The 26449-nt window shown below is 42.5% G+C and overlaps 8 protein-coding genes across 8 annotated transcripts; 3 read left to right on the forward strand and 5 right to left on the reverse strand.

Moving 5' to 3' along the window:
- Positions 1-128: 128 nt before the first annotated feature.
- Positions 129-1226, forward strand: BCR41DRAFT_378611 (hypothetical protein; the record flags this gene model as incomplete). Its single annotated transcript, XM_022027171.1, has 2 exons — positions 129-506; positions 615-1226. The coding sequence occupies 2 exons, from the start codon at positions 129-131 to the stop codon at positions 1224-1226; spliced, it is 990 nt and encodes a 329-aa protein (XP_021878177.1).
- Positions 1227-3464: 2238 nt separating this feature from the next.
- Positions 3465-4451, forward strand: BCR41DRAFT_310527 (putative cerebral protein; the record flags this gene model as incomplete). Its single annotated transcript, XM_022020995.1, has 2 exons — positions 3465-4063; positions 4166-4451. The coding sequence occupies 2 exons, from the start codon at positions 3465-3467 to the stop codon at positions 4449-4451; spliced, it is 885 nt and encodes a 294-aa protein (XP_021878178.1).
- Positions 4452-4774: 323 nt separating this feature from the next.
- BCR41DRAFT_424570 (hypothetical protein) lies at positions 4775-6127 on the reverse strand (the record flags this gene model as incomplete). Its single annotated transcript, XM_022030455.1, has 1 exon — positions 4775-6127. The coding sequence occupies one exon, from the start codon at positions 6125-6127 to the stop codon at positions 4775-4777; it is 1353 nt and encodes a 450-aa protein (XP_021878179.1).
- Positions 6128-7063: 936 nt separating this feature from the next.
- On the forward strand, positions 7064-12091 carry BCR41DRAFT_359683 (calcium-activated chloride channel-domain-containing protein). Its single transcript, XM_022025229.1, has 10 exons — positions 7064-7156; positions 7395-7758; positions 8027-8532; positions 8739-9053; positions 9275-9922; positions 10045-10185; positions 10324-10390; positions 10548-11078; positions 11180-11391; positions 11499-12091. The coding sequence occupies exons 1-10, from the start codon at positions 7136-7138 to the stop codon at positions 12003-12005; spliced, it is 3312 nt and encodes a 1103-aa protein (XP_021878180.1). The 5' UTR covers positions 7064-7135; the 3' UTR covers positions 12006-12091.
- Positions 12092-12109: 18 nt separating this feature from the next.
- Positions 12110-17840, reverse strand: BCR41DRAFT_388690 (hypothetical protein). The gene is made up of 7 exons (XM_022028028.1): positions 16766-17840; positions 16422-16613; positions 16015-16311; positions 15718-15879; positions 15530-15593; positions 15283-15428; positions 12110-15176 (listed from the first exon to the last, which is right to left on the reverse strand). The coding sequence occupies exons 1-7, from the start codon at positions 17796-17798 to the stop codon at positions 12163-12165; spliced, it is 4908 nt and encodes a 1635-aa protein (XP_021878181.1). The 5' UTR covers positions 17799-17840; the 3' UTR covers positions 12110-12162.
- Positions 17841-17903: 63 nt separating this feature from the next.
- On the reverse strand, positions 17904-21647 carry BCR41DRAFT_424573 (hypothetical protein; the record flags this gene model as incomplete). Its single annotated transcript, XM_022030456.1, has 4 exons — positions 17904-18263; positions 19202-20752; positions 20874-21063; positions 21152-21647. 4 exons carry the CDS (start codon positions 21645-21647, stop codon positions 17996-17998), a joined length of 2505 nt encoding a protein of 834 aa, XP_021878182.1. The 3' UTR covers positions 17904-17995.
- Positions 21648-22277: 630 nt separating this feature from the next.
- On the reverse strand, positions 22278-23932 carry BCR41DRAFT_424574 (hypothetical protein; the record flags this gene model as incomplete). The annotated part of the gene is made up of 4 exons (XM_022030457.1): positions 22278-23094; positions 23229-23416; positions 23503-23526; positions 23616-23932. Coding segments are annotated over 4 exons (1339 nt in total), but the record flags the coding sequence as incomplete, so codon positions are not given.
- A 777-nt stretch (positions 23933-24709) lies between these two features.
- Positions 24710-26046, reverse strand: BCR41DRAFT_424575 (C2 domain-containing protein; the record flags this gene model as incomplete). The annotated part of the gene is made up of 2 exons (XM_022030458.1): positions 24710-25729; positions 25828-26046. The coding sequence occupies 2 exons, from the start codon at positions 26044-26046 to the stop codon at positions 24710-24712; spliced, it is 1239 nt and encodes a 412-aa protein (XP_021878184.1).
- Between the last annotated feature and the right edge of the window lie 403 nt (positions 26047-26449).

Consider the following 26449-nt stretch of genomic DNA (forward strand, 5'->3'; position numbering starts at 1 on the left):
CGAGATATAACAAAGCAATTTTAGAGCAGGTAAGAAGATGTCATTTTTTTGAGCTTTTGTGGGATCCTGTGCACTCTGTCGGGTCGACTAAAGTCATTTATTTCCATCTAATACAGCTCAAGATTCTTATGGGCTATTATGAAGATAATCAGACAAAGGATAACAAATATCACTTCAAGGTCATCAACTACCGCAAAGCCATCACAGCAATCCGTGCACTCGATTATGAGATCACATCAGAAGAGATGGCTCGCAAAATACCACGTGTTGGCAAGAAGATTGCACAAAAGATTGGGGAGTGTGTTTCGTTGGGTCGAATCAAGAAACTAGACCATCTGGATTGGGATCAGGAGCGTTTAAAGGTGGAAACTCTCTTCAGGAGTGTGTATGGTGTGGGGGCCGAGAAGGCTTTGGAGTGGTATAACAAAGGCTTGCGTACGCTCGATGACCTCCGCAAACTGCCAGATTTAACCAAAAACCAAATATCTGGACTTCATTACTACGACGTAAGTAGAAAACTCGGATACTCTAAACTGGCCTTACTTTTTTTCTTTGAAAACTTCACTCTTTTAGGCTAACAGTTGTACCTGTTCGTTTGAAAATGGATCTCTTAGGATTTGCAAAAGAGAATCCCGCGAGCAGAGGTTGAAGAAATAGGCAAAGTAGTCGAATCAGCTGCCAAGAAGCTCCATCCAGACATCCAATCCCAAGTCACCGGATCCTATCGCCGTGGCAAACCCGACTGTGGTGACATCGATATTGTTGTTGCTCGTCCAGATATTGATACGGGTGAAGAACTCTTCCTGATTATGGAGCACATCTTAAATGAACTTATCATTCAAGGATTTCTGGTTGATCATCTCTCCCTACCGACGTGGTCAGACGATATGGCCAATGCTCCTAAGCACTTCAAGTACATGGGCATTTGCAAGCTGCCTGGGAAAGGATCTGTTCATCGCCATATTGATATCCTTGTAGTGCCTTGGATACACTTGGGTGCAGCCCTGCTTTATTTCACCGGGAACGACATCTGCAACAGAAGCATGCGGTTGTTGGCAGCGAACCGTGGTATGCGACTCAGCGATAAGGGACTATTTACTGGTGTCATGAGAGGTCCAAAACGCAAGAGGTTGAATGAGGGGACGTGGGTGGCAGGACGTACTGAAAGAGAGATCTTTGACTATCTTGGAATCAATTATCTGGAGCCATTTGAACGAGAGTGTTAGCTCTTTTTTTTTTTTTTTTTTTTTTCTTTCTTTCTTTTTCTTTTTTTATATTTGTCGTTTCCAGCGCTTGTTTTTCGTTTTCTAGCATCCAACTGTACCACTGTATCATTTTATAACTTCTTTATATTCGCTGTGCCATAATTGGTTCTCTGTACACTGTAATAAAGTTCGCGAAGGAACATTACTTCCTCTCGCTCTCTTGTTCTCCTCATTCTTTTCAGCTCTTACTGCCTGTTGTTGCCGTAGCAAACATGGTGAGGAGCGCCTATCCAAAAGCGATATTGATCATGCGTTGGGCTTTCTCGGGCTAGATGCGCGTAAGCAGCATTGGATTTGACGTCGACTTCATTATGGATCCCCACTGCCAGATATATGTATTTGCAGGGAATTCTATGTCTATGATGGCTGAGGCATGGATATGGCAGGAGAGCACTGTTGCCAGTGCCCCAGTAATAGAGGCTTCTCTCAGCATTGGAAATGATTTGATCATCGATTGAAGGGGTAGCAAGGGTTAGAATACCATGTACTTTACCTGGTAAATATCTAGGCCCAAGGAGAGCTTCCTAAAGAAACTGGCATCTGCCGGGTTTACTGCTAAAGCTTCATACACGGAAGTATAAGCTGGCCACAATGTAACTTATTCCTGGGATGATAGACAGTCACATCGACAACGTGTTTTGAGAGGAATATGTGCTATTTGTATATTGTTATTTAAACACAAACAAACGCCCCCCTAGAGGCGCACCTTTTCACCACAGAACCTGTGCCATGTTTAACATTCCTGGATTCAACGTCGGCAATCTAGTTGTCGAAGCTCCAAATGAACAGCTAAGGAAGCGCAAGCATGGGGCTATCGCCACAATAGCTACCACAACAACCACTACCACTAGCACTGTCGCTACACCCACTACGACCAGCGCTAGCACCTCCAATCCAGCTTCAGCAACTAGATCGACCACATATGCAGGATCTGCCATGAAGAGTGCGCCGTCGACGTCCAATACCCCACCTGGCAATAAAAGATTCAAGAAGGATAACAATAAAAAGATGCGATCATCTACCTTCGATTCTTTCAAGTCAAGCATTGCCCCAGATCAAGGACAAGAACAGGTACAAGCATCAGAGCCAGTACTATTAAAGGATCGTGCGTCGTGGAACCGGTCCACGAAGGCCTTGCGCAAGGCGAAAGTAGAGGAAGAAAATGCAAAGAGAAAGGAAGCAATAGCTGACAAAAAGAAAATTATCCATTCGATCTCGGGACGTCCTGCAGTAGCGGTTGAATTGCTTTTACAAGGAGAGGTAGATTTGGGGGATATTACTGGTACATCAGGAAACACTCATAGTGATAAAGTTAGCCGCAGTGGTAATACGAAAGATATAGAAATGACAGATATCGCAACAACACCAGATATGAAGAGTGATCAGGTCAAGAAACGCAATAAGCGATTGGAACGAAAAATTAAGAAAGCAGCATACATCGCGGCAATTGAATCTATGAAGGAGCAAAAGAGCGGAGACCTAGCCATGAAGAAAGAACCATCAGAAAGTTCAAAGACTAAGGGTCAAAGTGAGGGTGGTGATGGTGATGATAGGAAAAAGAAACAGGAACAAGAAAAGGCTGGTCCACTTCATCCTGAACTGGTCAAGCTCTCGCAAAAGGAAAAGAGACTGCTGAAGGAGTTCCAGGAGAAACAACGAGAGCAGGGCATTGATCTTGTTGCTGTGGCTTCTGATAAACTTTTGAAAGCCAAAAACAAGGCGGCAACAGCAGCCGCTGCTATAGCCACGAACGTAAAGGCGATGAAACAAAATAATAATGTCGGCGCTATCAAGGGCAAACAGGATAAGAGAGAGGCCAAGATAGCAAGTAACAAGGGAAATGATGAAAAACAGAACACAAAGAAGGTTGCTAGAGCAGCAATCACTAAAGAGACAAAAGTGAACCAAAAGAGTGATAGTGAGATTTCAAAAAAGCAGCAGCAACTTGCCAAAGAAAGAGAGAAACTCCTCGAGGTAAGACCCGGTTGATATTACTGTATAGACTTCCATCATCCGTTCAGTATATATTGTTTTCTTTAGTCTGCCTTACCTAACTTACAATTATACATACACTTTTCTTTTTTTCTTTTTTTTTTTTTTTTTTTCGCTCCACTTTATACTGCTCAGGCTCTCAACCGTACAAACAATGCCTTGGCTGAATTGCAGGACTCCCTTGGCGATGGTGAGGATGAGACACCCATGAAAAAAAAGGATGTCAAACTTGCAGTTCTGGGAAATAAGGGTGAGAAAAAAGATAAAGCAACAGTTGTAACAAAAGCGATATCAAATCCTCAAGTATCAGCAACATCATCAGCGTCTGCAAAGCAGCCAAAGTTGACAAAGCTTCAAGAACAGATGAAGAAGACGCTAGCAGGAGGAAAATTCCGTTTCTTGAACGAACAACTTTACACGACAACAGGAGAAGAAGCTTTTACGTTATTCCAATCAAAGCCCGAGCTGTTTGACGAATACCATGAAGGGTTCAGAGCTCAAGTCGAGTCCTGGCCTCAAAATCCAGTCGATATTTTTATTGCAGATTTGCAAAAAATGCCCAAGGATACAGTCATTGCTGATCTAGGCTGCGGTGATGCACAAATCTCGAAAGAATTAGAACGAACCAAGCATAAGAATGTGCTCTCGTTTGATTTGGTAGCCAAGAATGATCATGTCACTGCCTGTGATATTGCTCATTTGCCATTAGAGGATACGACTGTGGATGTGGCGATCTTTTGTTTGAGTTTGATGGGTACTGATTTCTTGAAGTTCTTGAAGGAGGCCTACAGAGTACTGAAACCCAAGTAAGGTTCATTCTCCTCTTTTTCTTCTTTCCTTATCACTGCTTTCTTTTGTTGTTATTGAAAATCCCCTAACGTCAAACAAACAAACAAAAACTTATATAGTGGTCAACTCAGGATTGCAGAGGTCATTAGCCGGTTTACAGATGTAGATGCATTTGTGGCAGCGCTTAAAGCCCTGGGATTTGAGCTCAAGCATTTAGATTCATCCAACAAGATGTTTATCATGCTTGATTTTATCAAACCTGGTCCGGAAAGTGCTGGTAATGGCGCTAAGAAGGGCAAGAAAGGGAATAAGAAACAGAACAAGCGTGAAGAGCTATCTGAGGTGGGTTTAGAGGTCCTTGATGGGCCATCGTTGTTGAAACCATGCATTTACAAGAAGAGGTAAAGATTCCATGGAGCCAGCAGGCATTATAAATGATATTTCTGAGAATCGACTAAAGCCTTTATCGCATGATCAGGATATTCCCTCAGTAATAAGTTTTGACAGACAGCTTCTAGATAGATCTAATTTTTGTTATTATTATTACTGCCATTATTTCCTTTACATCTTTTATTTTATCACTTTTATCATTTGCATCTCCATTACATTGTTTACACCTTTGTCGTCATTCAAGTATTAAAGTATTAAAAGCAATAGATTTTCCACAGATTCACTTTATTGGTTTATCTGTAAAATGCAGTGTTGAATCTGATGAAATGCTTTTCTCTTTACCAAAGAGTGTAACACCCGCCTTTACTATATGATAATGGTGTGGTAGACGAATCAGCTCTTCCTGCCCTTGCTTCTCGTGGCGGGCTGCTGAGATGAAAAACATGCGAAAGGAACGCGTTCACCATTGTCAGCTCTGCAAGCCGCACTTCTTGCTCTGCATGCTCGAGCTTTCGTCGCATATCACTCAATTTTTTTGTGACTTCTGTCAAAGGAGCGACCATCATTGCGGCAGCAGCATCATAGATGCTGTCCTTCCTAAGATCCACGCCATCTTCTTGTTCACAGCCTTTTACGCACTTTGTAGGGTTGCTTGATTGAGCCCATTCCACACGACCATGTAGTTTTGAGTCTCCCATGAAAGAAATCTGAGCAGACCGCTTAGTCGTGGTACAACGATTGATAGAAGTAGCAATAATAGCGGTAGATGTAGTAGACGTATTTATATGGCCATTAAGACTGTCTGAAGCGATACCCATTTGATCAACCGTATTGACATGATCATCAATTCTGTCAACAGAAATGATATGTTGAGAATATTGTCCAACCGGATCCAATCCTGCATCAGGAGCTTGCTTAGAGGCTTCATAGTTAATGGACGAAGAAGGCCATAATAACAATACAGTAAATAACGAGGATTCCATTGTTGGGATGCACGCCGGCGGTGGAGGGGTGGGTAGCGGCAGAGAGTGAGAATGAAGATTAGGATGAGGATGTTGCTTTCTTGGCAACGGACTGGATGGCCTTAGTGATTCTATGGCCTTGTATGGATTGATGCAATGGACCGATGATATCGCTGAATATTGTGTTTGTCTTGACTGAGCAAGGTTTTTCAAAAAACGAAATTTCCAGCCAGGTGAATCATCTTTGATAGGTTGGATCCTTTTGTTCTTGGTCTCCAATTCGGTACTCATAGTATTCATTCTTCTTAAATCCCAAGTTCTGTGACAGGAGTCCCGATCTGACAGATAGTGTGTATCCATTCGACTCTTGGATGGGAGACGACATTCTTCAAAGGATGGATTGCGGTCAGGATCATGATAGCGAACTGGTTGCTGTCGAACGTGGATAACATCGTGATGCTCTTTGGAGATATCGGACAATACGGGCGTAGCGAGTGTTCTCTCTAATAGCTCTTTTGAAAATTGTGGGAGGGACTGAGGGTGTTGCTGTTGGTGATATTGTGGTGGTGACGGTCTAGTCAGAGAGTTAGGATTGAAGATCGCTTCATAATACTGTTGACGAGAGATGGCATCGCATTGAATAGCGTGGTTCAAGATGAGCTTGGATGTTTGTAATGCAAGTGCTGAATAATACATAGTGTGTGCAGTATTACTGATGAAGTAATCCATCGCGTCAAAACTACGCTGAAACGATTGATTGGAGAGGAGGATGTTGAATAGTATAGTTGAATGCCACAAGGTGTTTTGATACCATTCAAGTGGTTTCCTTTTTATACGAGTGTGGCGATATCTAACCGATATTGAAAATTGTGGGCCGTCAAGTCTTACCTCTCCCGTTGAAAAGAAAGAAAGAGTGAAGAAAAGCCTTATGGTGTAAAATCCTCAGAGGAGGAATGGAAAGGATTGCTTCTCATTGATTTAGGACACAGCACGCTTTGTTTTGTTCAGTCTTTTCCACTGATCACCGAAACGGTCGATTGTGCGAAAATGTCCACAGAACATCTATGCTTTGGCTGTATCGGAATTGAGGGATGATAATACAGTTGGCATGCAAGCCTGTGTTTGTCCCACATGCTGCGCTGTATCGCTGTATCAATGGACCTTTTATTTCCTTTCTTGCTGAATGAACACATGCATGTGTATGTAATGTCTAGACTGATGGGTCCAAGTTCTGTATGAAGTAATCAGGCTATAAAAATAAATGAAAAGTTGTCTCTTATGATATATCTTTTGGTACATCGTCATTTGTCCTTTCTTTGCAAAAAGCATTATTCCGGAAAAGGGGATGGAACATGGGCAAGAAGGGGTCAAAACGCGCTTGTCTCTCTTACTTGGCGAGATGACAACACAACAAGAAGAGCACTGTTGGGTTGATGAATAAAGAATAAAGTGTTATTGGTGAGAAACATTGAGCAGGAAAGCCAATCAGATTTCTCATCCTGGTCAATGATATATTAAAATAAAAGATAAAATAAGATGAGACAATTGGAGCCATGGCTGGGAATAGTTAAAGTTTCCAGCAGTGTGTTTGTGTTTGAAAAATGAGACGATTAAGCATCCCCCCATCCAGACCAGGAATTTTTTTTTTTTTCTTTGTCCTTGATTGATTGAATCCCTCATCATTCATCCTCCATTCCCCATTGCCTCCCTCATCTTTTCTTCTTCAGTATTCTCTCTATGAATCCCGATAGGGACGAGGTATTATTATAAAAATGAAAAAAAGAAAAGAAAATAAACGAAATATTAACACCACCCAACAACCTTTGTTCTTCTCTTTTTTTCCCTCTACACCCTTTTACACAAACCTTTCATTAACCCCTTTCACTAACTGACTCCACTTTTCTCTCTCTCTCTTCTTCTTTCGCCATGCCTATGTCCGTCTTCCATTTCATCCTCGTGAATAACCATCCTTCTTCTCTCTCTTCCCTCATCTCAGTCGACTGTCGTTGACCTTGCAACCATCAACGCCCAAGGTCAACAGCGTTACCATCAGAATCAGTCACAACAACAACCTCGACAACCTGGTGCTGACGTCCATATCATTGATTCTTCAGCATCAACTGGCGCTGCTCGTAATTCCAACACCCAGACCAGAAACAATGTTAACAAAGAGCCCGTGAAAAAGGATTGCCCCCGTCATGCAGATGGGCACCCTCCTAACCAACTGACCACACGAGACCTTGGTAATAAGAGGATAGTCTCATTTTTCTTTGGATCAGACGTCGTCCTCTTTGACTCCATCATGTCCTATCGGATTGCCAATCCTGATAAGCGTGTTGAAGATGCAATCGATACATTTAGTATGTGGTTTTCATATCATATCTTTTTTAATTATATTGCATTGAGTCATGTATAAGAAGAGTACATGGGTTCCTGAGACTTAGAAGCCAATCCACATAGGAGACAATTATATTAATCAAATAATATTTATTCATTTTTTTTTTTTTTCCGCCCGGATATTTTTGCATTCATCCTCCCTCCTTGCTCTTTAATATTTCCACCCACCTCACTGACCTGCACAACTCAATACCGAAAACCCGCATCATTTTCAACCATCATGGGATTTAGGCGAACATCAGAGCGCTGATGCATTAGCGAATATCATCTATGAAACTCAAGCCTTTGACATGATCTTCAAATACCCTATTCCAGAGCACCTTCGCAAAGTGCCCGACAGTGCACCAGTCATCAGTCCTAACCCAACTCTTTCTGATATTGACCTTCATTCGACCGGTAGTGCTGCTGCTGCCTATCAAGAAGAGAAATCGGAAAAGAAGCAGCGACAGCCTCAGGAAAATGAAGAGCGATTGAAACAGGAAGAGGAACAACGGCGTTTGGAGTCCGTAAACAATGGCAACAAGGATGTGGAGGCGGCTATCAAGGATCCTAAGGTTGCACGGGAAGAGAAATTGGAACGACATCGAATCCGGTTTAAGAAGGCATTGCTTCGAGAGAACTTGATTATTGAAGAGGAACCTGGTATTGAAGGCAATGAGATGTACATGAAGGTCTATGCACCATTTTGGAGATTGTGTATTGAGGCTCAAAGACTGCGGTATAAAATCGAACTCTCGGTATGATATGATCTGGATTTTTTTTAGACTCAATGGACATGCAGTGCAGAGTCGTAGTACAAAATGGATATGGAGTTGTGTCTTATTGTGTTTTGGTGTCTGGCAGAGCGCCCGGAATTTCTATAACTCCAACAGGCTCTCTTATTTATACATAATATATGGATGTTAACAATGCTCAAAAACTCTTTACATTTCCTAAATAATAGCATATCGAAAGCGACAAGGAAAAAGCTGCTGCAGAAGTTGCTGCAGCCAACCAAGCAGTGAAACGAAGTTGGTTCGGCCAATACTTCTGGCAATTGCTCCAGAGAGCTGACAACGTCACGTTACCCCTTCGTGCCGAGTCTTTGTTATTCAAGGCCAGCAAGTTGAGACAATTTGATCTGGCTGAGAAGAATCGTAAATGGAGCGATATTGTCCGACATGGGGGTGGTATTAAGCCTGATGGATCTGGAGTGGGCTCCAATATGGGGTCAGATGGTAAAGACGGCTTTTTTGGCACTGGACGCCGTGGCCACTTGGTAAGGCATTGCTTCTAGATCGTACAATACCATTGGATTTCTGCATAAAAGAGTGTATGGACATCCTTTTGAACTGCAGTAATACATATGCAGAAGCTAATTATGTCTATAATCTCCTTTTTTGTATATATGTATGTCATCTGGCGCGTTTGGACTATTGGGAACGGCACTGAATAATTTGCTTCTATTTGTTCATTTTGTATATCAATATCGCATAACAGACAGAGAGTATCATCATCTATTGTAAGATCAGGACCAAACGCGGAGATCGCTATGCTCTCAAGTCCACTTTAGACAAGAAGGCAATCACCGACATGTATACGCTACATGATGGGTCCTACAAATCCAAGGCTAAGCCTCTTCCCAATCGTCGCACACTCCTCTACAACAGCTGGGTGCGTTCCCGTGGTCCCCAACCCCTCGAGGAAATTCGTTTCTATTTTGGTGAAAAGATTGCACTATATTTTGCATGGCTTGAGCACTACACTCGATGGCTTATTTCTGCTGCAATTGTGGGCCTCGTGTTTCTGATCTACGGACTCATCAATTACTTTTATATCAAGAAAAGTTCAGATGCGGGGGATGTTGGTGCGACATTAGTGGATGTGTTTGACAATGCTCTAGCACTGCCCTATGCGCTATTTATGTCTATCTGGTCTGCGTTGTTTGTCGAGTATTGGAAGCGAAAGAGCAATATCTTGGCCTATCAATGGAACACCTCTGACTTTGAGAGACGTGAGAGAGCCAGACCAGAATTCAAGCCGACGGGAACTAGGGTATCCCCTGTGACCGGGAAGATGGAGCTGTATTACCCACGATACAAGCAACTCATCTCTATCCTGATCAGTATCTTGATCGTTTTGGTTTCCGTAAGTCCTCACTTTGTTCTGATATCATGTATTGTTATATATATATATATATTATTGACAAAATTTTATTTAACCGCTTCTTCTTTTCTTTCCTCTTTCGCTTTTCCTTTTACTTCAACTAGATTGCTATCGTCATTGTATCCGTTGGTTCCTTAATCCTGTTCAACATTTGGTTCAGAAATTCTGGAACGCAGCGTAACCCATATGTAGTCAGTGCCGTCACTGCCATCATGAATTTGGCTGTTATTATGTTACTTGGAACGGTAAGAAGTCTATCATTGGTCTTCTCTTGGAAGATCAAAAATAATATGAGAAATCCAGTATTCATTAGGCACTAACACATGAAAGCTTTTATCTCAATGTCTTTTTTTCCTTCCATCTTCGTTTTTAATGATATCAAGGTCTATGCTAGACTTGCAAAGTTCTTGACTGATAATGAGAACCATCGTCGCTTAACCCAATATGAAGGTAAAACAATTATGATAATCAGATAACACGAAAAAAAAAAAAAAAAAAAAAAAACTCTTTATTCTTTTTTCTTGACTAAAAAAAAGCACCCTTGATGCGTAAATGAATACCTTAATAATTGAGATTAATTGATTGTTTATATATTTATATAACATAGATGCACTGACTATCAAGCGCTTTTTGTTCGACTTCGTCAACTTTTATTCCGCTTTGGTGTATATCGCCTACTTTAAAGAGAGTTTACCGGTGCGTCTGGACAAAGACAACTATGATAAATGTTCAAGTAAATCTTGTATGGGTGATTTGACTATTCAGTTGGCGATTGTCTTTGTGGGTAAACAGTTTTTGAACCAGGTTCAGGAACTGGCTATTCCACAGCTTCAGAAATGGTGGAATCGTAAAAATGAGCTAGCAGAGAAGGCTTCGTTGAAGGGGAAATATAAGGATAGAAAGATGGTCAAGCCTCCACAATGGGCCAAGGATGATGTGTTACCCGTCTATGATTCCAGCATGTTTGAGGAGTACCGAGAGTTGGTGATCCAATTTGGATTCTGCACTCTATTTGTAGTTGCGTTCCCGATTGCACCTATCTTTGCACTTTTGAACAATATTTTAGAAATTCGTGTGGATGCTTACAAGCTTTTAACGCAGCATCGAAGACCTATTTCGCAGGCTGCTCAGGACATTGGTAAGTCAACTGTCCCTCAATCTTGAAACGTCTGAGAGAAAATTAGCTGCAAATGTAAAATTTTAATTTTTTTTTTTTTTTTTTTTTTTTTTTCGTTATAGGGAGCTGGGGTGCGATCATGATGTTGATGACGCACATTGCTGTGTTCACCAATGCCTGTCTGATCGCATTTCAGTCCAACTGGATGGAAGAAAATGTCTTCAAGAAAGTTTCCTGGTTTCCTGCCACCAGTAATAACACCCCCGTACCTGACCCCAATGCTGACACCCCTGTATCTCCGGCCGTCCGTTTGCTTTTCATTTTTATCTTTGAGGTAAATATAAGTATTCTGCGTTTGAGAATGATATTTATATTTTCATTACTAATCACCTCAACTCTTTTTTTTCTTTTTATTTATATACACTTCTTTATTGCTCTTAGCACGTTGTGTTCTTGATCAAGATTGCAGTTGCAAATTTAGTCAGCGATGTTCCTCAAACAGTTAAGCTGGCGATTGAGCGTGAGAGCTATTACGCTCGACTGGCACTTGATGATGAAGAGCCTGCGATTGACGAAGTTCTTGAAGATCAGGAAGATGAATCGGATCAAAGCGATGATGAGGATGACTGGCGCAAGCGATTCTTTGGTGATGACGCTGGTGATGATGCCAATTATGACGAGAAGGGAGAAGGTCCAGGTGTAGAAGGCCTTTCTCCTGAGGAAGAAGAGGAAGAGGAAGAAGAATTAAAAGCACTGATCAAGGCTGGCGGATGTGGATGTGCAGCCCATGGTGATGGTATTGTGGGCACCTCAAAAGGAGGGTTTGAAGGAACTTGGATGAATCGGTTCAAACCCAATACTCAGTTGGCGTTGAAACGTCGTCAGCAGAGGCGACGACGCAGGCAGAATGCGAACAAGCAGCAACAGCAACAACAACAGCAACAGTAACAATCAGGCAAAAAGTGAACGATAAGGTGTGATCGATGGTGGTGCCACAAGCGTAATTCACAAAACATAATAAATTAATTAATGGTTCTTAGCTTTAATACAAAATCAGCAGTTTCATTTTTATTCAGAAAAAGAAATGGGAAAAGCACAAGATCCGCTATTTAAACTTAAACTTGTAATCAAAGGTCTCTTGATTCCATCGATCTTCTTCCTCTGTCTCGTCAGTACGATCCTCTCGACGATCTTTCGCCCACCTGGTGGTTATCAACCTCTTATCCCATTCTCTTTCTAAAAGCCTGCAGACCCTTCCAATGAGCTTTAACCTTTCCTCCGCCGCCTCTTTCACCTCCTTCTCCTTCTCCTCTTCCTCCTCCTTATTTCGTTCTCTTAGATCTTCTTCGCTCTCACTAGAATCATCGCTATCGTCATCATAATCATCATCATCATCGCTCAAGCCGTTCCCATTTGACCTGCCCTTTCTACCACTGAAAGAGCGTTCAGAATTATTGACAATGCCATCGCCACCAGTATCACTTGTCTGTACCATATCTCTGTCTTCTCCTTGACCATATCTCTGGCTAAACGCCTTCAACAGTGACACGGCCCATGCTCTGGATGCAGGAGTGCTGCCATAGTTGGAATATGCGTTCAAAATGTCGATCGTGCGTAATATAGCAATCCTCCTGGCTATTTCTGTCTCTTCTGGTGAATCTGCTCGCATCTGTGCTTTGGCTTGCTGCGAATTATTCTTCAGTATATCCATGTTTTCAAACGCCGTAGTTTCATCAAGATAATAGAGGTTCTTGACATAATATTCCCAATTATTGTGTTCGACCCGATGTATACCATCACCAAGGTCCCATTCAGCTTGCTGCTCTTGTTGCTTCACTTCATCATGTTCTTGCGATGATTGGTATTCATGATTACCATTGGCGTTGTCGTGATTATTGACATCCCCACTTTCGACTTTACGCTTTTTGACTACCTTTTCCTCTATCTTGGACTCTGCCTTTGTCTGAGAGCCAGCGTGCCAAGATCTAGAGGTTTGTTGCCAGATTTCAACACCGCTATGTCTTTCATTATTTTGGCTCCTACCTCTCTTGCCTGTTCCTCTGACGACAACCTCCAATGGAGCATGTTCTGATCGATATCTTTCTGCTCTATCCGCCTCACGGAAAAACCCGCGCATATTCTCTCTGTTAATGATTTTGGGCACAGTCACTGGTGCTCCGCCTTGGACACAGTCCCCCTGACGTTTATATCGCTCAGTTCTTACCAACCGAATGTTAGCTGTGCGAGTCTCTGGGATGAGAACAGACTGAAACACATGGACTTGGTATTCAGGTGGCAGTAGGTGAACAGGATAGAATGCAGACGGCGTGGCTCTGACATCATCCGCTGATGGAAGTTCTTCTCGCTGAGGGAACATGGTAGGCAGGTCCTCAAGTGGGAGTGTAAAATTCATCATACCAACCGCCACAGGTTGATTTAACTCTTTGGAGGAAGCCCGGAGACGATCCATCTGTATGAACTTTTCCATGTGTATGCGTCGCTCATCAGTCCTATCGTCTAACATCTCTCGGCGCGGAGGTAATATTTGCAGTAATGTGCTTGGCCGAAGCATTTTAAGTGGATCAGGTATCCGAAGCTCGTACTTTTGTTTGGAATCTTTGGAAATAGCATGCAACACTTTTAGCCATTCCACATCTTCAGTCTTGCACTTGAATGCCTCTTTGTCGTAATAAATCTCGTATGCCAATCGCATACAATCGTCTAGGGTACGTGATGCATGTCCCAACTTCTGTGAAAGTTCATGGATCTCGCGAGCCATGCTTTTAATCTTTTGCTCCACAGGATTTGGTTTCTCTTTGCATAGGTATGTATGAAAAACACGTTCCTCATCCTTTTCCTGGGTTTTTCTCGTGTCTCTTTCACGTAAGTCCTCCTCCAGCTCTCTGACTCTCTCGTACAATTGGTGGCGTTGGCGAAGATGAAGCAATCGATTGTCATTGACTGTCTTCCGTACAATCTCCCGAGCATTTTCTTGAGCCCATGCTGGGAGTTGTTTTGTACGGGGTTCTGGTGGATTCAGGGGAACAAACCCAGCGAGACCGCGGATCAGGCCCGTAGACTGCTCAATGATTTCTGGCAGCGTCTTTATCAGCGCTCTGGCCTTTCTGGTTCGTCGATGCTGACGATATTCATTAAATGCTGCGACAGAGGACTCAGTTTTACCCATTCGCTGTCGATCCGCCTTCAAGATCTGGGTCTCAAATTGACCATACTGCTCTTCAAAATGCTTAGAGAAGAGCAGATCTTGCAACATCCTACGTTCGACAATATCCCGAGTTTTGGCTTCCCGATCCCAATGTATTTGATTGATCAATCCCGCATTCTCCTGGCCTAACCACTCTTTTATAGCACCCTTCCATTCTTTGTAATGCCTGTCTAAATATCGTACTTCTTTTGATATTCTAAGGGTCGTTTCCTTCTTTAAAGCGCTGATGGATCGGTTGGTATCGGCTTCAAGATTAAACTTGGCTTCCTCTAGCCTAGTCAGTTGATTTTTCGTCGGATCCCTGAAGAACCTGGATTTTTTACTTTTTTTTCCTTTCTTTCTGACACTTATTGTATCCTGTGCTGTCCCTGAAAGCGCCATTTCTGTCGAAGTTATAGGACGTATTACTATTTCTGAGTCTGCCGTTGGTGCTGCCGTTGGTGCTGCTGTTGGTGCTGCCGTTGCTGCTGCCGCTGGTATTGCCGTTGGTATTACCGTTGGTGCCGCTGATGCTGCTACTGTCCCTGTCTTTTTATATTTTTTTGCTCCTTTATTCGGATTAGCCTGATATTTCTTAGAATAAAGATCGCAGTCTCCCTTTGTAGCTTTATAAAGGCTGGCTCGGATACGATTTTTGAGCTGCTCAAATGTCTGCAATCCTGAAGACAAATCCTCCCATGCATCGATGCGTGGCTCTGGAACGTTCCACTCTTCCAGTTGCCGAATATACAAATAAGTCATGGGTCGTTTCTTATACAGAGCTACGAACCTAGCAAAATAGAGTGCCGCTTGGGTTGGATTTCGAGCGTTACAAGTATATAATTCCCAATCTTGGCTTCGGCGTGTCAGATGGTTGTGTTGAAGGAGAATATAGGTTGTAAATACTGGTGCGTCTACAAATCGAATGAGAAATAAAAGAGGGGGTTACACTGTTGTTTAACTGCCTGTTCGACCAAAGATGGAGGCTTTCATTTATATTTGAGCTGAAATCATACTTACTTGGTTCTTTAACATTGTGTATCCAACGGTTGAGTATACCATGCGCTGCTATCTCGAAATTCGGATTTGCATAGAAATTGTTGGCAACTCTATCCCAGTGAATTCCAGCTTCATCCGAATTGTCAACAATTGCCCGGACAATGTTGCTGTCAAAGATGGAAATATAATTATTAGAAAAAAACATATGTAAGATAAAAGATATACACATTTTCAACAAAAGAGAAGATTACTGTATGCCTCAACCTACTCGAGCTCAAGAGGAGTGTATGGAGGAAGTTCACGATCAATGCCGTTTATTTGCTTATAATAATCTACATATAGATCAGTATGTTGACGTTAATAACCTGTCCTTCATAATAAACACGAAAAAAAAAAAAAAAAAAAAAAAAAAAAAAGATAGTGCTTAAATAATATGAAAAAAAAGACAAACCGTACTGCAGGCATAACACAGGTCACCAATGCGATCGATTGACAGCTGGAATTTGAAAGAATCACGGGCCCCACAATACCCGCATCCATGGGGCAAAGTTTTTGCGGTCAATTCATACAATCTCTGGAACCGCCTTTTCTCCTTTAGCAAAGCGCCACATTCCGCCGCTGGATATCACGTTTGGTAAGGAAAAAAAAAAAAAAAAAAAAAAAAAAAGTAAATACCATTATCGTTCATAAACCCTACTTACGAAAAGAAAAGAAAGGAAAAAAAAAAAAAAAAAAAAAAAAAAAAAAACTTACCGCAATGATAACAGAGGATGTTTTGCTCATGATCGTATGGATAAAGAGCTGGCATCATCCCGACACCCTCGATATCCACACGTGCCCAACTGAACGTTTTCAAAAATTCCTTAAGGACTTTCGGGAGTTTGTACCCACACCAATAACAATACCATGTCTTAGTGCGATGTGCCTTGCGACCGAAATTCCAGGCCGCCACGCCTCTTTGAGTCAATTCATTTATTTTTTTCGTAGCTCTTTTGAGAGTAGTGCGTTTCTGGCCGTCAAAGGAGTAATAGCTCTTACCAATCTTGTTTTCTAATACAATAACAACAAGAAAAAATACAGACGATGAGGAGCTAGAAACAAAATAAAAATAAATAAATAAATAAAAAAGAGAGAGAGAGAACTATAGCTACTCTACTTACGACAGCCTGGACAAAATGTGACATTGCCCTCTACTATAAATTCCTCCCCTGCACATTTTTCACAGCAGGACTGTTGAAATGTGTTGTTGAACAAAGTTTCGTTGATTTTATCTTTCAACAACTCCACCTGTTGCTGTATCTTATCATGGTACTGTCGTACCAAAGCTCTTGGGCTCATCCAGTCGTATTGATCTATTAAAATTTATATGTATAAGAGATTAGAAAGAGAGGAAAGAAACAAGGGGAGAAGAGGAGGTAAAGGACAGTATCAACTTTTTTAGTACTTTTACATATTCAGTTAATTTCCTTTGCCAAACAAAACAAAAAAGATAAATAAAACGTACGGTTGTAATCCACAGATCGGTCGCGCGACTTTTGTTGTAGCGGCTGCCTTCTGAAGTTAAACCGGTCTTTTTCCTCATAAGTCGGGAGCTGTTCTTCGAACTTTGTGATTTTTGGTGGTTCAGCAGCAATGAGACGTAAATGTTTTAAATAACCCGCGCGAGTGATTTGAGGATCGTCCATACCGATTTTAATGTGGGAAACAAACAATTTCAGCATCGCATCCTCGCCCGTTTTCCATCCACCATAATATTTCATACTGATCCTCCACAGGTCCCCCTTTAACGTTATCTTAGCAGAGGGCAGCGCCTTCGCCTTTTCCCCAGGCATTGGGTGCGCTGCTTCCTTTCCATCATTATTATTGCCGTTGTTATCGTTGTTATCATTGTCACTGGCGATGTCATTGCTATTGTCGTTGTCGTTGTTGGCAGAGTATATTCCCGTGCCTTCCTCTTCATCTTCTTCCGACTCTACTGCTTGGTGCAGATTAAAATCTGACTCTGACCCTGACTCTGACTCTGACTCTGACTCTGACCCAGACCCAGACCCAGACTCTGACCCCGACTCTGACTCTGACTCTAACTCTGACTCTACTTCTGATTCTGGAGCTGGCTCTGGTTCTGCCTTTGCTCCTAGAGCTATCCCTGGTTTTGGCCCCAGTACAGAACTGGATGCTTGCCTCAGGTCGTTTTCAACGTAGGAGGCTGTCGTGACTGATTCATATTGAACTGAAAGCTTACTAGTGGTTTGTTTCTGATTATGATGACGTATTCCTTGGGCTTCGTTGACAGGACTGGTGTGAACCACAGACATAGCCGAGGAGGAAGCGGAAGCCTCGGCATTGTTAGGAGTATTTCCACGATCATTATCACTTTTGTGAAGAGCGCCACTAACAGTATCAATACTATGACGTTGGATCGTATTGCTCTTTTTGCTTATAGTGTTATTATTATTGTTATTGCCAGTGCTATTTTTGCGATTGTTGGCACTAGTGTTGTTTTTTTTATTCATTTGCTTCCTCCCATGTACTTCCATTGTGCCTCTTGGAGCTCTAATGAATGGCAGCTTCCTTTGTTCATAAACAAAAACAAAACAAAAAAAAAAAAAAAAAAAAAAAAGCAGGGAAAAATAGAATTGTGACTGTGGTTCTTCCGCAGCAATTTTATTGAATTTCGCCGCACAAAAAGTATTTACACTATGAAAGGAGACAAAAGCGGCCTTTTTTCTTTTGCTTAATGGGTGTTATCGATCTTTTGAGGATGTGAGCCAGAGGTTCTTCGGTTGGAACCATGATGCTGTTTCTTTGTAGTCGTAGGCGTAGTCTCAACGTTCTGCTGCACATCATGGCTAGAACCTTTAGATTGGGCTTGAGCTTGGTCTTGAGAACGTGTACCCTTCTTGTTGGGAGTCGACGACATCTCAGAATGCTGTTGCTGTTGCTCAGAGTGAGCAGGAACCTTGCCTGGGGCTTGCGTGTTTGTAGACTTCTTGGTCATTTTGCTGTTATTTTTATTATTATTATTATTATATAATTATAGATTATTGATTTACTTTTGAGGGTTTATATGAGAGGATCAAGATGCTCGTTTAAAGAAAGGATGGACGTGATTTTTGAAAGAAAAAAAAAAATCCCTTTCTTTTCTTTTTTTTTTATACCATGGCAACTGGCTACTTACCATTGCCAACTTGTATCCATTCATGCGAGACATCACAACTCAAACGCATCAGTGCTTTTTAACGTAAAATAAACAAATAAATGACACTAAGCAAAGAGCTAGAGCACAGGCTTCTTCCTTGTGAACTACATATTCATGTGCTGTACACAATAGGGGTTGTCGCTTGACTTGACTGATTCATCTTGAATAACACTGGCGATGTTTGACTGACCCTGGCTGATGAATAAAGGATCTGTCTTATTCCAAAAGCTCGCGTCTAGCCCCTGTTGTGTTTAGTGGAAGCAATCGTTTATTTAAGGCTGACTCGTCATTTATGCCAAAACCATCACTGGTCAAGATCTTCAAGATCAGAAATTGGACAGAAGTCCTTTTTAAAAGCTATTCAGCATTCCATCCAAAGTAGCAAAGGTCTAAAAGCATTGATTCACACACCCGGTTGAACATTTTTTTTTTTTTTTTTTTTTTTTAGTGCACCTAGTATACAAGAATTGTTTGAAACCAACGGCAAAAAAAAAAAAAAAAGCAACTCTGGATATCCACTTGGCTGCTGTATACCTTTTCTTCAAGAGAGTCATGTCCCCCTTTTTTTTAAATGTATGGTCAAATACAACTAATTCTATGGAGATGACTCATCCTATAACCCTCCAAGTCTGATCCACACTAGCACGGTTATTGTTGGATATTCCCTCACCCGCTCGCGCGCTTGGCCTGCTACACTCATTTTTTTCCATACTACTGCTCGTTGAGATTGGGATAATCGACCTCACAGGTGAGGATACTACTGTAGACTCTATACCGGTGATATTTGACATTACTGCTCCCATAATGGCCTGTACGGTCCCAACATTGCTGGGGGTCGCGTCCAAGCACGGTATCCTTGCGTGCTGGCAAGATACTTCTAATGGCGATGTTGTTGTCTTTTGCGCTCGGTGGTTACAGGATTGCCTAGAGTAATCGCCATGGTTATCAGACTGGCGTTGACTTGGATGGAATGACTGCCCCAGTGCTATCTCATATCCTCGATGGGTTTGTTGCCTATGCTGTAATTGTTGCATCAGGCGGCTTTTGGGGTTACTTTTGGTAGTCAGAGAGAGCGCATTTACAGTTGAGGTAATTTCTGTCGTTTCCTGTCCACCTGTAAGACGCAAGAGCTGTTGCTGTTCTCTTTCTCTTCGGCCTCTCAAGTTCCGAGGTGACGTATTCCGATGTAGAATATGAGCATTTTTTTTGTCAACAGGCCCCATGTACTCCAAATCCTTATTCCGGAATCGTGGTATTACTGATATATGCATCGGCTGGACTAAAGGTAACGGAGGGCGCACCCGCTTAGCTGCAGCATGGTGATAATGTCGAAGGCTCCCCACCATATATCCATGTTGCTGTAATGCCTCTGAAGTACCTTCTTTATCGTCGCTATAGTGTTCTGCGTAGTTTTCGCTCTCTGGGTTAAGGCTGTCTGAAGCATGATCGTAAGATATCGTTCTTTTTAGAGATAATGAGCGATCGACTCTGTCCCGCCCTCTGTTAACAACAGCGCTATTACTCGGAGATACTACACTTGAACCGACTGGCAAGGATGCCTGGTGACAGAAGAAACTTGAGGTTGTGTTCTTACAATAGCGCAAATGATGAGAGCCGGACGAAGATGGAGTGCCCACTCCAGCAGCAGGAAGTTCTGCCGCATTTTGCTGTCTATATGCACTATTGCCAGCAGTCATATTAGGATCTTGATCATGCCGTTTCGCCCACTTTTGCTTTTGTTGCCGAGTTGGCTGCTCGGATGATGGACTCTTAAAGATGTCGCTCAAATGTAAACGCTCTTTCTTCGGAGTGACAGGGACATAAATGCCTCTCTTGTCCAATCGAAACGCGCTACCAATCCGCTGTATCCAACTTTCAGTAGATCTTAGTTCCGCTTTCACAGCAGCCATTCCTTGCAGTTGTGTTTGCTGCGATGAGTGCTGTTCTTTATTCATGACCATGGCCCTGCTTTGCCCTTCCAGCCGCGCCGGTGCAGAAAGCACCGACTGCGCTCGCTGAAGTTGACCTCGTTCAGTGCTAATAGTATTTTGCCCATCCATAAGGTTGCCAGTATACAGTCCCGTTTCCGGAAAGCCGTGTATGGTTGAATAATGCGAGTAATAATATAGGTGATGGAGACTAGCGGCTGGATGTAAGCTCCCCGTCTGCAGAACAGACGACTGAGCTCGGATTGACGCCGCTATACTGACATTAGCTCGATTGATTGCTTGTGTGCATCTATCCGCATGCTCAATTACATAGACCTGCGCCTTCTGTACCATCCGACGGTTGCTAGAAAAGCATAGCCGAATAAACGGAGTTACTGGAAATAACGCCCCTATCTGGAAAAAGAGGCCATATTTTGGAAGCACCCGTTAATTAGATGTAGATTGTAAGTGGCAATAGGACATACAAAACATAATCGGCTCTTGGGAGGTCTTCCAGTCGATATCTTACAGCAACATCCAGCGCTATGCACTTAAGCAGGAATGTGCGTAGAATACGACGCTCTGACTCCCTAATCTTTAGCTGGGACAGCGGGCGGAAGACCAAAAAGTATGATAATGAGAAACAGATCAGAATACCTGCCACGGGAAATAGACCTGAAGATGGGTTTAGTAAGAAAAGGATCACCAAATCAATCGATTTTGCTTTTAAGCTGCATAAACTTTCGCCAGCAAGCCGTCTTACTGAAAAAGAACGATAGCCCCAAACTTTGTGGACCGTAGCTTAACCTCCATGCGTTGCCATCTCCTTGGAAAAACTGTCGAAAATATTGGAAGAAAGATAGGCGGCCGCGTTCACAGCCGCGGCCACGCCGGTGTCCACACTCGTCTTCAGTACCCTCCTCGATCTGGTCCCGCCTCCCATCCAATCGTAAAGCCCAATCCAAAGCCAGCTGGATCAGCTCACTATTTAGCCGCATATCTTGTTCACTGATATTGAACGCTGTTGCTGGAACAGTGACAGGCTCTCTTTCAATCGATGTCGCTGCATCATTGGTTGACAAATCACGCATTTCCAAGACAACATTGCTAGCTGTTACTGCTACTGAAGGTGTTGCGAATATTGACGCGTAACTACTACGGTATAAGCTGTATCTTGGTCGCGCGCTGCCTTCATTTCTATTTTCAGTGGTATTTTTAGGCCATGCACGTGAGGTGAAGGATGAAAAGGAAGAGAACATGGGGAAGATTCAGCGGCTCTCAACCTTGTCTTTTTTCTTTTTTGTCCGATGAAGATTAATGTATCCACAGGGATAAGTACACAAGAGCAAAAAGGACGATATAATAGAGTATGATGAATAAAAAAAGTAAAATAGAGGTAATGGAAGAATATTAGAATGCCGTAGTTATGCCGCAAGGGACGGAGAGTGAACGGAATGTAAAGCGACAATCGAGTAACTCGTTAAAGAACAAGAATCAAAGCGTAATAGCGGATAAAAGAGGTGGGCAAAGAAAACGTACCTTCTTTCAAAACAAGAGAGGTATTAATCTCTCCTTTTTATTTTTCAATGCCATTGCTATGCAACCACAGATATCCGTTTAAAAGCAAAGCTGTAACGACGGACCGCGACGGCTTTTTTTCCCTCCTGTCCTTCTCATTCTTACCTTTTTACAAACCCTATTGACAAAATCTAAAGGAACAATCGCGACGCACGCACCGTCCGCTTTATTCTGGACGAAAGAGCTCCTTTATCTATGCCTCTTATAGGTTGAAGCAGCTTGGCAGAGCCTGTGCCGTGGTACAAGTGTGTAATTTCCCCTGCAGGTCCATAATTAAATAAATATTATTGCCTACATCAGCATTTAATGGTTTCATTCTTATATTCCTGTTTCTACATAATCTGCCGCCTCAGGGTTAGAAGCCGTAGGTATAGAAGCAGTACTCGTGCTGCTGCCGTCATTGCTCTCGTGAACAACCTCTACCTCCTTCTTCCCTTCAGCTGCCTCATTGACAACATTGGTGTCCCTCCTACTCTGCAACCGCCTTCCTGCTGCTGGTCTAAACCCTGTTCTTTCTCGGACAACAACCAATGGTTCATACCATCCCCTCGTCATTCCACCCTTCTCACGATCCACGGTGTTGAATGGCGGCTTAAGGGATCCTTTAAAGTACTGAACCACAACTTCCTGGAACCGCTTTCGACGCCGTGCCTCGGTAGGGTCCACAACCTCTTCGCCTTGACTCCCATCTTCCTTTTGTGCATACGCCGGCGTCACTTGCCTAAATTCATACAATTCATCGTCTGCATCATAAACATTGTTCCCAGATCCTGCGCCTGTACCTGCACCAAAGGCTTCACTATCGCCATTCACTTCTACTCCAACACCTTCATGTCGTTTTAATAGATAACAAAACCATCGATGTCCAATTTGCACATGAGTCACTTCATCTTCATGGATTTTTTGTAACATCTTTGCAGACTCTTCATCACCACTCCGTCCAAACCGCGCGATCGTCGCTGGATTCACATCCAGGCCTCGGGATTCAATCGTCATATGTACTACCGCCATCCGTGCCAAAGCGGAACGCGCTGTGTCTGTGCAAGAGTCCCAGATAGAGGCATGAACTGGTAGATCGCCATAGTGTGCACCTTGACACTCAAGCCTCTCATTGAGCCATTTGAAATGCTAGTTTGGGGAGGTAGGGTTTTTGGAAGATATCAAATTAAAAATTAAAAAAATATATAAAGTTGCAAGCCTACTACAGAATTCAAGAAATAACTTGTAACATAGACTTGAATCACTATGCATATTTATCTTACCTTGGCTTCATCACAGGCCATCTGAACAAAGTCATCAAAAAACCTGTTCGGCATCACAAACTCTTGTTGCTCTTCATCCTCAATCTGTCCTTTGAGTGCGGTCCCTGCGGTCGCTTGTGTGTAATATCCAAACCGAGCCATGTTGTCTAATGCTGTATCAATTGCCCACTGCTCGACATTAGCCAACGCTATAAAAAATAAAAATAAAAAATCAATAACCAATGTTACTTAATGGCATACTGGCTGTCTCCTCTTATCATTACTATTGTTTTACCATGCAAGATGGCGATCCTGCTTGCTATTATAAGATGAAATATAAAAATAAGCCAAACTCGTCAGTCTTTTCATCAATAACAATATTTACAAGGATAAAAAAAAAGTTCATACAAAGAGATCCTGCTTTGCCAACTTTGACACCGAAACCCGGCCGCACAAATTCAAGCGTATCAGGTCTTAATGGCTTCTCAGGTGGCACAGCTCGGCCAATTGGCACCTCCATATTACTACTACCGCTAGTAGTAGTATTGGATGCTGTATTGTTGCCTACTATGTTGTTTCGAACTTGAATGGAAGCTCGCCATTGTTGACCTAACAACAGTGTCAAATCTGCTTTTTCAATCGGATCGATCATGTGCATGATGTGCACACATTTCTCCAGCAGCGAATTGCATCCTTCCGGAAAGGCGACTGACCCAATGGACATCTTGCTTTAGTTTCTTTTCAGAAAAGTGATAATTCGATCTATTATCATGATATTCCATCACGTGGCTTACATATTAGCCCAACTTCCTGGGCTGTCTGTGTACGAATACCCTTCTCATCAACAGGTTGGAGATGTAAAGGTCTGTTTGAGAAGTTGGGCAGTGAAGGAGGCGAGAATAAGCGAGATCGGCATAAGTAGGGACACAATTCTCCTCCCGAGTTTGACCCAATACCTTTCTTACGTGGCTCCAGTCTCCTTCAACAGAGTATAAACTGCTCCATTCAGTCTCTTTTGGCCTTGTACATAAGGCTGTTGCTCGGAATGAGCAGGATAAGCATGTATTTTAATAAACTTGAACCATTCCCTTCACATTACTGGAAACTACAAAGGCCTTCATCAAACGTATCAGCTGATTTAGATCATATTACAATACTCATAATTGTTCGCTTTCCTTTTTTAATACTTTGCACTCTTTCTCTTTTTCTACAGCATCCTTTACAAGTATCACTCCTTCCTTATAATATATATTAGTCAACGATGCTGCTACTTAAGTTTAAAACAACAATCCTTAGGATTATTTTATTTCAAGATTCTAATGAAAGTGGCAACACAACTTTTTTTTTTTTTTTCTTTTTTTGTCAGCAAATGTAGAATCCCAAATCAAGATAATGGTAAAAATGGTAAAGATGGTAAAATAAACACAGAGACCATAGCGGCTCGCATTGGAAAGTAAAGTCCTCCGCATAAGGAAGCCCTTTGCTCATAACATTATATTAGGTTAGTCTGCGCGCCAGAGAGAGTGTGCTTGCGTGGGTTCCCAGGTTGGATTCGAAGTGTGGCCCTGAAGACAAATGTAGTCGCGGCCATGGTACTTGACCTTGTCACCTGCAGCATACGTTCCTACAGGATCCCAATCGCGTGTGCCATGCTTCTTGCTGTGCCCACCATCGCAGGAACCATGACAATGACTACAGCTACAGCTACAGCTATGCCTGTCATGACAATGGTTACCACTGTTATGCTCACACCTGCTCCTATCCTGATGATTACTATTATAGTGCTCCTCTCTTCTCTCTAAAGACGACGACGAGGATGACGAAATCTTAATCTGCTCTCTTTCCAGTCTTGTTTGTTCTTCCACCTGAGCTCTCTCGAACGAGGCTCGCTCCTCTTCAAACCTCTTCCTTTCACTCTCAAACTTCTCTCGCTCCACCTGCTTTTGATATTCGGCCTCCTTCCTCTCTTGCTCTTGCCTTCTCTGATCATTCGACACCTTGTTGGCCAATAGACCCCCTGCGACCGCTAACAAACCACCCGCAACCGCCATTCCAGCATCCGCCATAGCCTCTTTGTTCTTAATTGACCTGATGCGCTTCTGATGAATCTCATTAATATGAGATTGACCACGGACAAAGCTGGTCGTAGCGGACGAAGTATTATGGTTCTTCACGCTCGTGGTTTGCAAACCGGGGACATTGTACGCAGTTAAGGTCAAGTCGACTGTACCATTGGGCTTGCCACCTGCTGTATAGACTTCGAAAGTGCCATTGAAGGAGCCACCAGCTGCATGGATCACCTGGTTTATGGGGATAGCTGCGTACGCAATCACTGCATCGGCGGTTGTCTCTTCGTCCATAATCTCGATATACAGTTCAGACTCACCATTCAATGGCAATGTGAACGACTGGTTCCACACCGGATTCTTGCCAGCATTCTTGTGAACAAATGTCTTTTGGAACGACTTTGCGTTGTCGAGATCGAGACTCAGACGAAGATAAGGATCTTGCTTGCCAAAAGCCTAAAGGGTTAATATAATTAATATAAAGACATGTGAGTATTATTTGTATATTTGTATAACAAATTAGTTTTTTTTTTTTTTTTTTTTTTTTTTTTTACCTCAACATCCTTCAAGACTGTAGCACTATGGACAGTGATTGCAAGGGTAGGGGCACCACCATATGGGCACTGCTTGGTAAATTGGACTTGGCTACCCACATGACCATCCACATGAACATGGCGATCAACGTGGACCTGGCCATCAACGTGGACCGTCTGCTTTACACTCGTTGAAGACGAGGTTGAGGACGAAGAGGAGGAATAAGTGGTGGAAAGCATACTACAATAAATTCCTTTTTACTTTTATCTCTTTTGAAACAAAAAAAAAAAAGTATAGGGCACGATAAAATGGTGTTGTTATGTGAGTAAAGTCTGATTGATAATAACGTTGTATTGGTTTATTTTAGGAGCAAGGAAGGCACTGGAGAATGTTTGACAAAAAAAAAAAAAAAAAAAAAAAGAAGAAGGTATCCTCAAGCATTTTATATCAATCAATCTCCCGAGAAAAAAAAAAAAAAAAAAAAAAAAAAAACTATTGTGGTATTGGTCAAGGGGGAGGAAGATATACATGAACGCGAAGAGAAGGCGCGTTCCGATTCGAGTTGATTTGTCGTTTGCTATCCATAGTATAAAAAAGGAGAGGGGAGACGGACAAGCAATGGGATAGAAAAGGGGCATGTTC

The sequence above is a fragment of the Lobosporangium transversale genome (genome assembly GCF_002105155.1).
Source record: "Lobosporangium transversale strain NRRL 3116 chromosome Unknown BCR41scaffold_39, whole genome shotgun sequence".
NCBI classification, from domain to species: domain Eukaryota; kingdom Fungi; phylum Mortierellomycota; class Mortierellomycetes; order Mortierellales; family Mortierellaceae; genus Lobosporangium; species Lobosporangium transversale.